Source organism: Oncorhynchus mykiss, chromosome 16 (genome assembly GCF_013265735.2).
Source record: "Oncorhynchus mykiss isolate Arlee chromosome 16, USDA_OmykA_1.1, whole genome shotgun sequence".
NCBI classification, from domain to species: domain Eukaryota; kingdom Metazoa; phylum Chordata; class Actinopteri; order Salmoniformes; family Salmonidae; genus Oncorhynchus; species Oncorhynchus mykiss.
In genome coordinates, this window is record NC_048580.1 from 19,092,207 (window position 1) to 19,105,268 (window position 13,062).

Below are 13,062 nucleotides of genomic sequence, written 5' to 3' on the forward strand. Positions count from 1 at the left end.
AAAACTCGTTTTTCAACCACTCCACAAATTGATTTTTAACAAACTATAGTTTTGGCAAGTCGGTTAGGTTACTTGTGTCATGCACATCTACTTTGTGCATGACACAAGTAATTTTTCCAACAATTGTTTACAGACAGATTATTTCACTTATAATTAATTCACTGTATCACAATTCCAGTGGGTCAGAAGTTTACATACACTAAGTTGACTGTGCCTTTAAACAGCTCGGAAAATTCCAGAAAATTATGTCATGGCTTTAGAAGCTTCTGATAGGCTAATTGACATCATTTGAGTCAATTGGAGGTGTACCTGTGGATGTATTTCAAGACCTACCTTCAAACTCAGCGCCTCTTTGCTTGACATCATGAGAAAATCAGTAGAAATCAGCCAAGACCTCAGAAAAAAAATTGTAGACCTCCACAAGTCTGGTTCATCCTTGGGAGCAATTTCCAAACTCCTGAAGATACCACGTTCATCTGTACAAACAATAGTACGCAAGTATAAACACCATGGGACCACGCAGCCGTCATACCGCTCAGGAAGGAGACGCGTTCTGTCTCCTAGAGAAGAACGTACTTTGGTGCAAAAAGTGCAAATCAATCCCAGAACAACAGCAAAGGACCTTGTGAAGATGCTGGAGGAAACGGGTACAAAAGTATCTATATCCACAGTAAAACGAGTCCTATATCGACATAACCTGAAAGGCCACTCAGCAAGGAAGAAACCACTGCTCCAAAACCGCCATAAAAAAGCCAGACTACGGTTTGAAACTGCACATGGGGACAAAGATTGGACTTTTTGGAGAAGTGTCCTCTGGTCTGATGAAACAAAAATAGAACTGTTTGGCCATAATGACCATTGTTATATATGGAGGAAAAGGAGGGAGGCTTGCAAGCCGAAGAACACCATCCCAACCGTGAAGTATGGGGGTGGCAGCATCATGTTGTGGGGGGTGCCTTGCTGCAGGAGGGACTGGTGCACTTCACAAAATAGATGGCATCATGAGGCGGGGAAATTATGTGGATATATTGAAGCAACATCTCAAGACATCAGTCAGGAAGTTAAAGCTTGGTCGCAAATGGGTCTTCCAAATGGACAATGACCCCAAGCATACTTACAAAGTTGTGGCAAAATGGCTTTAAGGACAACAAAGTCCAGGTATTGGAGTGGCCATCACAAAGCCCTGACCTCAATCCTCAAGAAAATCTGTGGGCAGAACTGAAAAAGCGTGTGCGAGCAAGGAGGCCTACAAACCTGACTCAGTCACACCAGCTCTGTCAGGAGGAATGGGCCAAAATTCACCCAATTTACTGTGGGAAACTTGTGGAAGGCTACCCAAAACGTTTGACCCAAGTTAAACAATTTAAAGGCACTGCTACCAAATACTGATTGAGTGTATGTAAACTTCTGACCCACGGGGAATGTGATGAAATAAATAAAAGCTGGAATAAATAATTCTTTCTACTATTATTCTGACATTTCACATTTTTAAAATAAAGTGGTGATCCTAACTGGCGTAAGACAGGGAATTTTTACTCTGATTAAATGTCAGGAATTGTGAAACTGAATTTAAATGTATTTGGCTAAGGTATATGTAAACTTCCGACTTCAACTGTAAGTGCAGACTACGGAAAGAAGAGAAGGAACGAGTTTGAGAGTTTGATTTGATTCTTTAGGATCCTTATTAGCCGAAGCAAATGGAGACAGCTAGTCTTACAGGGGGTCCAACACATAACGAAAAAGACATTACAGACTAAAGACTTTAAAATGTACATACATTTAAAAACATTAACATGTAGTGTGTGTGTGTGTGTGTGTGTCTATCAGTTACATCAGTTACACATACGTGTCAGTACATACACACCACAAGTAGGTCACATGTGGGAGAGGCGTTGTGTATGTTTTTTGGAAACCAGATTTGCTGTTCACTTGCGGCTTTATTGCATGGAAGGGTGCCACAGAAGGAGGGAGGAATCAGTTGTAGTACTGAGCGTACTGAAATGCAGCCAATATTTCCAGCTGTGTGGTCGAGCTTGGCTTCCAAAGAATCTGCTCACCATGTTACCCATCTACATGAGGTTGGTCTGTTGCTTTTGCCAAGGGAAACATGGCCGGGTCTATTTCAGTACCGCAGAGTTCAGACACTAACTGATCCCTCCCTCCCTCTGTTTTCATTGCAGTAAGTGTGGCACCCTTCCCCCTGAGAGTTGCTTCTTCAGCCTCATCTGCAGTACCGGATCCTTCATGGGTATGTACCAGTGAAACTCATGTTTCTTTTGAATAGGAAGGGTGATGCATCATAGGTCCATTATCAGCATGCGGTGTCGTCATCTTAATGCAACTCGTTTCAGATTTCAAAAAATCTTTACAGCGGAAGCACACCATGGAATAATCTGAGTACAGCGCTCAGCGACCAAAACAAACCATACGGATACACGCCATGTTGTGGAGTAAACAGAAGTCAGAAATAGCATTATAAATATTCACTTACCTTTGATGATCTTCATAGGAATGCACTCCCAGGAATCCCAGTTCCACAATAAATGTTTGTTTTGTTCGATAAAGTCCATAATTTCTGTCCAAATACCTCTTTTTTGTTTGCACGTTTAGTTCACAAATCCAAATTCACAAGGTGCAGGCACTTAGTTCAGACGACAGTTCCATTACAGTTCGTAGAAACATGTCAAACGATGTATAGAATTAATCTTTAGGATGTTTTTATCATAAATCTGCAATAATATTCCAACCGGACAATTCCTTTGTCTTTAGAAATGAAAAGGAACAGAGCTCGTGCTAACGGCCGCGCGCGAGACTTAGCTCATGGCATTCTGCCAGACACCTGACTCAAACAGCTTTTATTCGCTCCCCCTTCACAGTAGAAGCCTGAAACAAGGTTCTAAAGACTGTTAACATCTAGTGGAAGCCGTAGGAAGTGCAATCGGACCAAATTTTACACTGTATATTGGAAAAGCAAAGGCTTGAAAACCTACACACCTCAGATTTCCCACTTCCTGGTTGGATTTTTCAGGTTTTTGCCTGCCATATGAGTTATGTTATACTCACAGACATCATTCAAATAGTTTTAGAAACGTCAGAGTGTTTTCTATCCAAATATACTAATGATATGCATATCTTAGCTTCTGGGCATGAGTAGCAGGCAGTTTACTCTGGGCACCTTATTCATCCAAGCTGCTCAATACTGCCCCCCAGCCATAAGAAGTTAATGCACTGACGGCACTGAGACCAGAGAAAATGATTTTGGTGGCAAAATGGCGGCAAATTGTTCGAGTTTGGATTACGATGTAGATCGATGACTACTCTGTTAGCTATCCACTCACTCATAGTCATACCCAATACACTGTACGTAACTGTCAGGGATGTCTGTCGTTCTGTCATCCTCTTTCACTGTAAAAGTAAAATAGTTTGCTTCACTGGGCATCCCTAAATGTAGTTGTTAAAGCTAGATAGTTTGTGTTTATGTATCGATATGTAGGCTACGTGTGCCTTTTTAAAATGTAGTAAAATGTTCTGATGTAGTTCTGTCCTTGAGCTGTTCTTGTCTATTAATGTTCTCTATTCATGTTTTGTGTGGACTCCAGGAAGAGTAGCTGCTGCTTTTGCAACAGTTAATGGGGATCCTAATAGAATATCAAAAATACTAAAAGCTCCAGGTCGACGTTTTTCCAGCTGTGGCTGTGAATCTAACAAGGTCTCTGTTCCACAAACAGAAGTCTATGCCCCCCCTCGCCCCTTTTACTCCACCCCCTGAAAGGAGAACTTTCTGTGTGTGTCCCCCCACTCCGACACCACATGAACTAACCGCTGCAGCCCGATCATGGGCAATTACAGCAGTGCTGTTTCTCTGCCAAAACCTCTTGAAACCAGCTATTTTGGTTGTTTTGTTTGTGCTTCAAAGCCAATCATGGACGCAGAGTGTATTGGCTTTTTTGGAATATTCATCCTTAGAAACCTTAACTGTCAAGGAATTTTCCCTATAAGGACTGCATTGGAGACCTAAAAAACCTATGATTAGCTTACCCTGTTCAAATGGTCTCTTTTCAGATTGATTTATGTGCCAAAATGTTTGCCAAAGGGCATACAGTATGAACATGGATATATCATATATCTGGATCCATTACGGTGTATGTACAGTATTTGCAATTGTATCATTTGTACTGTCCTTACCAGTTTGAAGTTAGAACAAAGTTAGAATGGACAGGTTTTGAAGTGATTATTACATAACAGTCTTATCAAACAGTGCATTTAATACCCCCCACGGTTCAGTTTGTTTGAACAGGGCTCTCTTATGTCGGGGAGCGGTTAGAGGCACTGCTTGGGGGTTGAATGCAGCACAAAGTGCTAGCGATCACGTACTCAAACACGTGAACAAAGCACACCACCAGAAGCCACAAAGGGATGGTTCGTTTTTGTTTGAGCACACACACTGCGAGAGCGTTTACTTAACTCTGGCGCTTGGTGTGGAGTTGCGATGAGAAGAATGGTAACGTCTGAAACCCCGGCCACAAAGTAGATCCCTCACTGTGTCCTAACTAGTGAATTTGCCAAAGAATCACTAGCAAACAGGGATTCTTATCGCATTATCTGCTGCATTATCACTGTATTGACAACACGCACATCTAAACACTCGCTTGGTGGTGAGATGGACACCAGATGTGAACCTATTTCCATCCAATGGATTTTTGGGAGAACAGTTTGCTGCTCTTGGAAGTGCTGTACGGCTGCAGCAAAGTCTTCACTGGCCAGTTTGGTACAGAGCCATTAGGAATCTGCACACAACTTGGTTTCCAGTTCTTAACAACTCGGCAGAGACGGCACTTCTTGGCATAGTGTTATGCACATTCTATCTGCTTTTCCATCTTGCAACTCAATATCCAAGAGTGGACTACTCCCTACTCTGCAAGAGGGACATGTAGAGTGATGTTTCTTGTTGATTCCATGCTCTGGCAGATTTGATAGTGAGCCGTCACCAGATGAGTGGTTCTGTCTGCTTGATAGATAGGTGAAAATAAAAATGTTTGTTTTGTTTCTCCTCCCTCCCTCAGTGATTTTGATAGGGCTGCTGCGGTATGCCCACGTCATAGAGAAGCACCAGAACTGTGTCCTTAACACTGCCGGCCTTTCCACTGGCTGGATCTGTGCTGCAGGACTCATTATGGTGGGCAACTTCCAGGTAAGAACAGAACTGACGTCACTCCCACAGTGGAGCATCTCTGTCACTAAATGGCTCTTGTGAAGTGTTGGATGAAGGTGTAATGTGCTCAACTATTAGAGGCCTGTGTTCAGGTTTGACCACTGTATAGGCTGTGTAGGCTACTGGTGTGGTCGATAGTAACAAGATGCAACTCCACATTTCTTAACTAAGGCAGCAAGTCCATTGTTTGTATGATTGCATAAGATTTCACTACTGTATTACATAAATTTAAAATAACTGATCACTATCTTAGCCTGTGGGATTTTCACTACATCCGGGCATTGTAAATCACAATGACTTTATTGAAGCAGTGCTAGTTGTTTGATGTTCCCAGTAAGTCCTCAAAAACAGGGAAATTGTCCTCTGTGGGTGCTCTGTAGTCTGTAGAAAACATTCACTTTGACAGCTAGTTAATCCAAGTGCAGGTTGATGAGATGCAAGTGAAAGACCACTGAGAGATCACTGTTTTGTAGGTGGGTGCCATGGCAAACCAAGGTCTCCTTGGCCTCTTTCTAACATAGGGAAACAACATTCTCTTCAACATCACATGCTGATTCTGTCAAATATCCGTAGATGTCTGTTTTCTTTGAACCAAGGCCCATCTTTCTGGTGCGAAGCGCACCACTAAACCATTCCCCTTCAAGTTGTGATTTACTGGGAGGGTTTGGCCGGTAGGGATGTCCTTGTCTCATCGCGCACCAGCGACTCCTGTGGCGGGCCGGGCGCAGTGCGCGCTAACCAATGTTGCCAGGTGCGCGGTGTTTCCTCCGACACATTGGTGCGGCTGTGTTAAGAAGCAGTGCGGCTTGGTTGGGTTGTGTATCGGAGGACGCATGACTTTCAACCTTCGTCTCTCCCGAGCCCGTACGGGAGTTGTAGCGATGAGACAAGATAGTAAGTAGCTACTAACAATTGGATACCACGAAATTGGGGAGAAAAAAGGGGTAAAATTCACACACACACACAAAAAAGAGTTGTGATTTACTGATTGTAGAATGACAGAGGGGAGGAGAAAATTAATGCTCTGCCTACCAAGTATCTTCCAAATATTTACAGACAGTGCCTTTAGAAAGTATTCAGACCCCTTGATTTTTTCCACATTCTTTTTGCCCACTAAACCCAGAAGCCACCCGCACAAATGTGTCGGAGGAAACACCATACACCTGGCGCCCGTGTCAGCGTGCACTGCACCCAGCCCGCCACAGGGGTCACTAGTACGCGATGGAACAAGGACATCCCTGCTAGCTAAACCCTCCCCTAACCCAGACGACGCTAGGCCAATTTTGCGCCACCCCATGGGTCTCCCGGTCGCAGCTCGCAGCCCACAGAGCCTGGGCTCGAACCCAGAATCTCTAGTGGCATAAAAAAATTAGAATAAGGCTGAAACATAACACACTGTGGAAAAAGTTGACCTTCCAAGTTGGGAGGTCAACTTTTTCCACAGTTTGTTACGTTTCAGCCTTATTCAAAAAAATGTTTTTTAAATCTCAGCAATCTACACACAATACCCCATAATGACAAAGCGAAAACAGGTTTTTAGAATGTTTTGCAAATTATTACAAATAAAAAACAGATACCTTATTTACTTAAGTATTCAGACCCTTTGCTATGAGACTCGAAATTGAGCTCAGAGATGTTTTTACAACTTAATTGGAATCCACATGTGGTCAATTAAATTGATTGGAATTGATTTGGAAAGGAACACACCTGTCTATTAAAGGTCCCACAGTTGACAGTTCATGTCAGAGCAAAAACCACAGAGTCCCTCTGTGGAGATGGGAGAACCTTCCAGAAGGACAGCCATCTCTGCAGCACTCCACCAATAAGGCTTTTATGGTAGAGTGTCCAGACGGAAGCCACTCCTCAGTAAAGGGCACAAGACAGCCCACTTGGAGTTTACCAAAAGGCACACAAAGGACTCTCAGACCATGAGAAACAAGATTCTCTGGTCTGTTGAAACCAAGATTGGCCAAACGCCAAGGTTCAAGTCTGGAGGAAACCTGGCACCATCCCTACGTTGAAGCATGGTGGTGGCAGCATCATGCTGCGGGAATGTTTTTCAGCGGCAGGGACTGGGTGACTAGTCAGGATCGAGGGAAAGATGAACGGTGCAAAGTACAGAAAGATCCTTGATAAAAACCTGCTCCAGAGCGCTCAAGACCTCAGACTGGGGCGAAGGTTACCCTTCCAACACGACAACGACCCTAAGCCCACAGCCAAGACAATGCAGGAGTTGTTTCGGGACAAGTCTCTGAATGTCCTTGAGTGGCCCAGCCAGAGCCTGGTCTTGAACCCGATCAAACATCTCTAGAGAGACCTGAAAATAGCTGTGCAGCGCCAGTCCCCATCCAACCTGACAGAGCTTGAGAGGATCGGCAGAGAATAATGGGAGAAACTCCCCAATACAGGTGTGCCAAGCTTGTAGCGTCAAACCCAAGAAGACTCAATGCTATTATCGCTGCCTAAGGTTCTTCAACAAAGTACTGAGCAAAGGGTCTGAATACTTATGTAAATGTTCATATTTCTGTTTTTACATTTTTTATAAATTAGCAAACTTTTCTAAAATCCCGGTTTTGCTTTGTTATTATGGGCTATTGTGTGTAGATTGATGAGGGAATTTTTTTGTCAATCAATTTTCGAATAAGGCTGTAACGTAACAAAATGTGGAAAAAGTCAAGGGGTCTCAATACTTTCCAAAGGCACTATATGCACTAGATGACTGAGAGGGGTACTGTTTTGAAGCCACTGCACCTCAATCCTGGCACTCCACTAATGTAAAAAAAATATGATATTCTATTACAGACACCTTAATGCATACTTTTAATTTATATTATGTGAGCTAAGTTTTAATGTTACTGTCCCCACTAAAACAAAAAAATACTTAAACTTATAATTTTGTCCTTAAACATTTAATTGAAATAATGTGGAATTCCATTCATTTCTATTCATGGTTTGCCACTTCGCTGCCCTTATAAGGACGCTGCAGCCGTATTGATGCTTTATTTTACTTTACTATTTATATTTTTGACTACTTTTACTTTTACTTCACTACATTCCTAAAGAAAATTATGTACTTTTTACCCCATACATTTTCCCTTACCTGTAGTACTTTTTCCACCACTGATCCCTAATGCCTGCAGCTCTAGCTCTGTGCACTCTGGGTACTCCACAGCCTGGCTGTGGGTGCGGTCTCGTTCAGTAACACATTGTCTTCTTTCAACGCATCTGATCTCAATCTCCCCCACAGGCAATCATCTCTTTGTAGGCCTTCCAAACACATCCCTCCTGATCATTTCTAGGCAGGCCTCTAGAAAGGCCTTTGGTAAGGTCTTGCAAACAGGAGGTTTTGGCAAGCTGCTGTGTTCCTACACTCAGTAGGCTTCTGAAGGTCAATCTCATGACTTGGGCTCTTGTGACGGGAGGGAGCTGTCCCTATTCAGCCTAGTGCCCTGAGGAAGAGGACCATCCCTTGGGAAAAGAGGCCCATCCCACGTGGCTAGGGCAACTGAACATAGGAGCATATATTGCAGTGAACATAGTCTTCTGGAGTTTTCTTGCTCCTCAAACTACTGGCCAATAGCCAGACAGTGTACACTACTGTACCTTCCTTTAAGCCACAATGTCTGCCTTTTGTGGCCATGAAGTAATACAGACATTCTAAATGCAGATTTAGATAGGAGAGTTTATTTTCATCACAATCACACTCTGTTCCCAGAGTTCTGAGGTTTTGTACATGTGCTGAATGCGATGGATAGAAGAGTGACTGGTCGACAGTGTTTCCTTATTTGAGCTGTTCTTGCCATAATATGGACTTGGTCTTTTACCAAATAGGGCTATCTTCTGTATATCAACCCTACCTTGTCACAACAACTGATTGGCTCAAATGAATTAAGTAGGAAAGAAATTCCATGAAATAACTTTTAACAAGGCACACCTATTAGTTTAAATGCATTCCAGGTGACTACCTCATGAAGCTGGTTGAGAGAATGCCAAGTGTGCAAAACGGTCATCAAGGCAAAGGGTGGCTACTTTGAAGAATTGAAAATCAAAAATATTTTTAGATTGGTTTAACTTTTTGGGGGTTACTACATAATTCCATATGTGTTATTTCATAGTTGTGATGTATTCACTATTATTCTACAATGTAGAAAATTCAAAATAAATAATTATTGAGATAAAACAGCTACATTGGACCTTTAAGTGACAGTATTTTTGTGTGGGCATGTGCAGACAGGTCAGCAATGACAGCTCTCAAAAAAAACTTGTTTGTGAAATCAACACCTTTTCACCACACTTGGGGTGTATTCAGCTGGTCAGTCTTTGTCATGAAAAGAGCGGGTGTTCTTAATATGTTGTATATTCAGTGTCATTTATATGCCTCTACGACTCCAGTTTGGACAATTGCTGTCCCAATTGTTGCGCAATTACCTCAGAGTTATACATGTGTCTGTGTGTGTGTGTATCGGGTGTGTGATGGCATAACAGGGAAATCCACGTGTGTTTACAAGCCATCGCGGGCCAGGTAGGGACGAGTGCCTAAAATGTGCTGTGTCTGTACATATTTGTCTTCACACTTCTGTGTCCCACCAGCCCTGGTTGTGTGTATTCCTCCTCTTCTTGCTGGGTCCTGATTGGCCTGCAGACTCTCCTCCCTGGCCATGGTGAAGGAGCCCTTCGCTTATATAATGAACCGTGTGTGCGTGTGTGAGGGTGTGTAAATTGCAGTCCTCACCATATGCATTTGGACAGTAAAGCTAACATTTTTATTTTGTCTCTCTACTTCAGCATTTTGGATTTTAGATAACATGATTAATATGAGTCGAAAATAAAGAATGTCATCTTTTATTTGAGGGTTTTTCATTACATATCTGTTTAACCATTTGGAAATGAAAGCACTTTATGTATCTGGTCCCCCCATTTGAAGAAATCATCAAGTATTTTGACAAATTCACTTATAGCGTATTGAAGTAGTCAAACATTTAGTATTTGGTGTCTTGCGACTCTTCAAACTTGTTTGCCGTTTGTTTTGGCTGTGTTTTGGGTATTGCTCAATAGTAACTGTATGGTGAAAGATGTTGGGTGTCATTTTGGAGTCACTTTGTAAGTGAGGATAGAAGGCATTCATTTGGACGCTGCCATGATTCGGAAAAATCGTGAATGAATCATGAATAATGACGAGTGAGCAAGTTACAGAGGCACAAAGATGAGAGGATAATCTGTTGTTGTAGCCGCTGTAATTTTCATACTCATGATTATTCATAATCCGTTCAGGAATTTTCTTAGTCGTGGCAGCATCACAATGAATTTAGAAGTGTTCAGAAACATCTTCTCTGCTCATTTAAAAAGAAAATCACTCCAGACACCATTCATTTACGTTTCAGGAAGACATACAGACAACAGATATATATGAAAATACCCTAAAATAAAATATGACATTCTGTACTATCATTTGATCTCAAATCCAAAATTCTAGAGTATAGAGACAACATTTTTATTTTAGCTCCACTATCCCAATAAGTATGGTGAGGACTGTATGTACATGTACATGTGTACTATTTGGTGACAGTGTGTACCCATGAGGGTTAACATTTTTGAACACCACTGTTTGTCACAGTGCCAACAGGGCTAAAGCCATAGTGGATGTGAGGAACTACTTCAGCACTTTTGACATATCACCCGGTGTTTGTGGATGGGATACACCTACGCGGGGAGTTTATGTATAGCAGGAATCCCTTTACAAGAGTGACTGTTATCCGGTTGAGAAACAATTCCAAGCTCCTTCTGCCATAGGCACCTTTGAGAGGATTAGATACTCTTAATGGCATACAGTAGAAGCTAGGAGTCTGTTTGGTACTGGGAATAGGTTACTGTAGAATCTGTAAAGTATCTCACATGTCACAAACATTTGGACAACCCTACTGTCAATCTTTTTCCAGGTGGTTAAGTGAAGGCAGACTGTCCCCCAGCTAAAGAAAACTCTAGAAGGTCATGAACTCTAGACCTGGTGCAGGTTCCCCACCCTGTGGTTTTGGAGTGTGAACATCTCTACCACCTCAGCCTATCATACAGTTGACCTTATTGTATTTGTGTAATCAATATACTAAAGAGGATTCTCATACGTCAATACAGGGGTGTGTTTCAAACTTTCAACAGCATACATTGGTCACTTTTTTCTAATTTAGCACACAGGAACTAGAGGCCATGAGTAACTTGGTCAAAAATAATTGCACAGAGTGGCCTATAGATGGCGCTGTTATAAGTAGTCTTACTTAGCCTCACATCCGTTACCTTGTTTGACCTAGAGACTTGAACTTTTGCATGTAGGTGCTTTTCCACATGCTGAACAAATTTGTCTCAAGGACTCATAAGGTCCGCCAGGATAGATTTTCCTCCATCTTGTAGCCCATGGTACATCTCCTAACTTAGTTTGATAAAAGCTAAGGGATTGATTAAGAGATGGCTGAGTTATTGATAAATTAGGATTTCAGATTTTACGTGTCTTTCGTAAATCTTTCGTAAATCCACTCCACAAGGCCTAACAACATCAAACTTTTTAGGGTCATCAAAGATGGACCAAGTTAAGTTTGACATTGATATCTTAAAAATTAAGGAAACTATTAACAATTCACTTTTTGACTATGTAATGCTAATGCTTAAAATAATAATACAAAATCTCTCATGGACTAAAAGTCAGGTTCACTGCAAATTTGGTCTTTGGACTAATCACAATAGCCACTAAATATTTTGACAAAATAACATTGACGCATTCAAAGACGGCCACATTATATCAGCAGATGCATATTAGCACATGGCAGAGTTATTGACAAATCAAAAAACGGATTTTTTTGTGTCCATTTAAACCACTGTAAATCCTCTCCATATTGGCCTATCAACTTGAAAGTTGTCATCGCAATCATAGACCTCACTACGATGAACCACACTGAATTTGGTATTGATATCTAAAAAACTGTTATCTAAAAAAACTCACTTTGTATATGTAGCGCTAATGCTCAAAATCATCCGCAATCATCTTCTCCTCATGAACCATATGTCAGATTCACTCCATGTGTTCTATTTTGACACATTACATCAGACTTGAATGCTTTTGAGATTGTCGCTCCATTCAATATATAGTAGCTCAATAGATTAAGTAATGACTTTAAGAATGATTACCCGCTGCATTCAAAGATAACCAACTTACAGCATTTGTGTCATCCTTGTGGTATTGAGAGAGAAACATGGTAATGCTTTCCCTAATGGCATATAAAGGAAGATAGTTCCGACATGATAGAGTGCTCGCTTTCTTATCCAACTGATCTGGTGTCCTTTCTGTCATCCTGTGAACCCTGTTCATTGCTGCTCGCAGCTGTCTTTTTGAATGGTTATACTGAAACTCCTCTGGTTTAGAGTGTTATTCTGATCCATCCATTGTTCTCTTTTCCTGGAAACGAGTCCTTTTGTGTCAGATAGAGTAATACCCTGTTGACAGTGACTATACTCTCCGCATAGGAGAAACCTTTGAATAATCCTTTTTGGTTCCAGGTAGAACCCTTGGGATTTTGAAGTACACGTACGTCCATCTATGTGTCGTAAATAAACATTGATGTAATTGTGTTCCAGGTGGATTATGCCAAAGTGCTTCACTACGTGGGTGCAGGGGTGGCTTTTCCCACCAGTATCCTGTTTGTGTGTCTGCAGTCAGCCCTGACCTACCGCCTGGCGAAGACCCAGAGAGAATATAATGTGGGCCACCTTCGACTGGGGATGAGCTTGCTAGCCTTCATCACCCTGGTCTTCAGTATCCTTTACACTGGTCGTCACTGTAAGAGAGAGAGAGTCAGAGAGACATG

The 13,062-nt window shown here is 41.9% G+C and overlaps 1 protein-coding gene across 5 annotated transcripts in view; it reads left to right on the forward strand.

Annotated features, from left to right (window-relative positions):
• LOC110491531 (transmembrane protein 150A) overlaps window positions 1-13,062 on the forward strand; it is a 29,149-nt gene that overhangs the window by 14,032 nt on the left and 2,055 nt on the right. For 2 of the 5 annotated variants that reach the window (XM_036946415.1, XM_021565052.2), the window contains 3 exons: window positions 2,181-2,248; window positions 5,064-5,191; window positions 12,833-13,010. In XM_036946415.1, the coding sequence (XP_036802310.1) occupies window positions 2,181-2,248; window positions 5,064-5,191; window positions 12,833-13,010 (374 nt within the window). Of the gene's footprint in view, window positions 1-1,591; window positions 2,079-2,180; window positions 2,249-5,063; window positions 5,192-12,832; window positions 13,011-13,062 lie in introns of those variants that run through there. The other 3 variants (XM_021565053.2, XM_036946416.1, XM_036946414.1) reach the window with 2 other exon arrangements.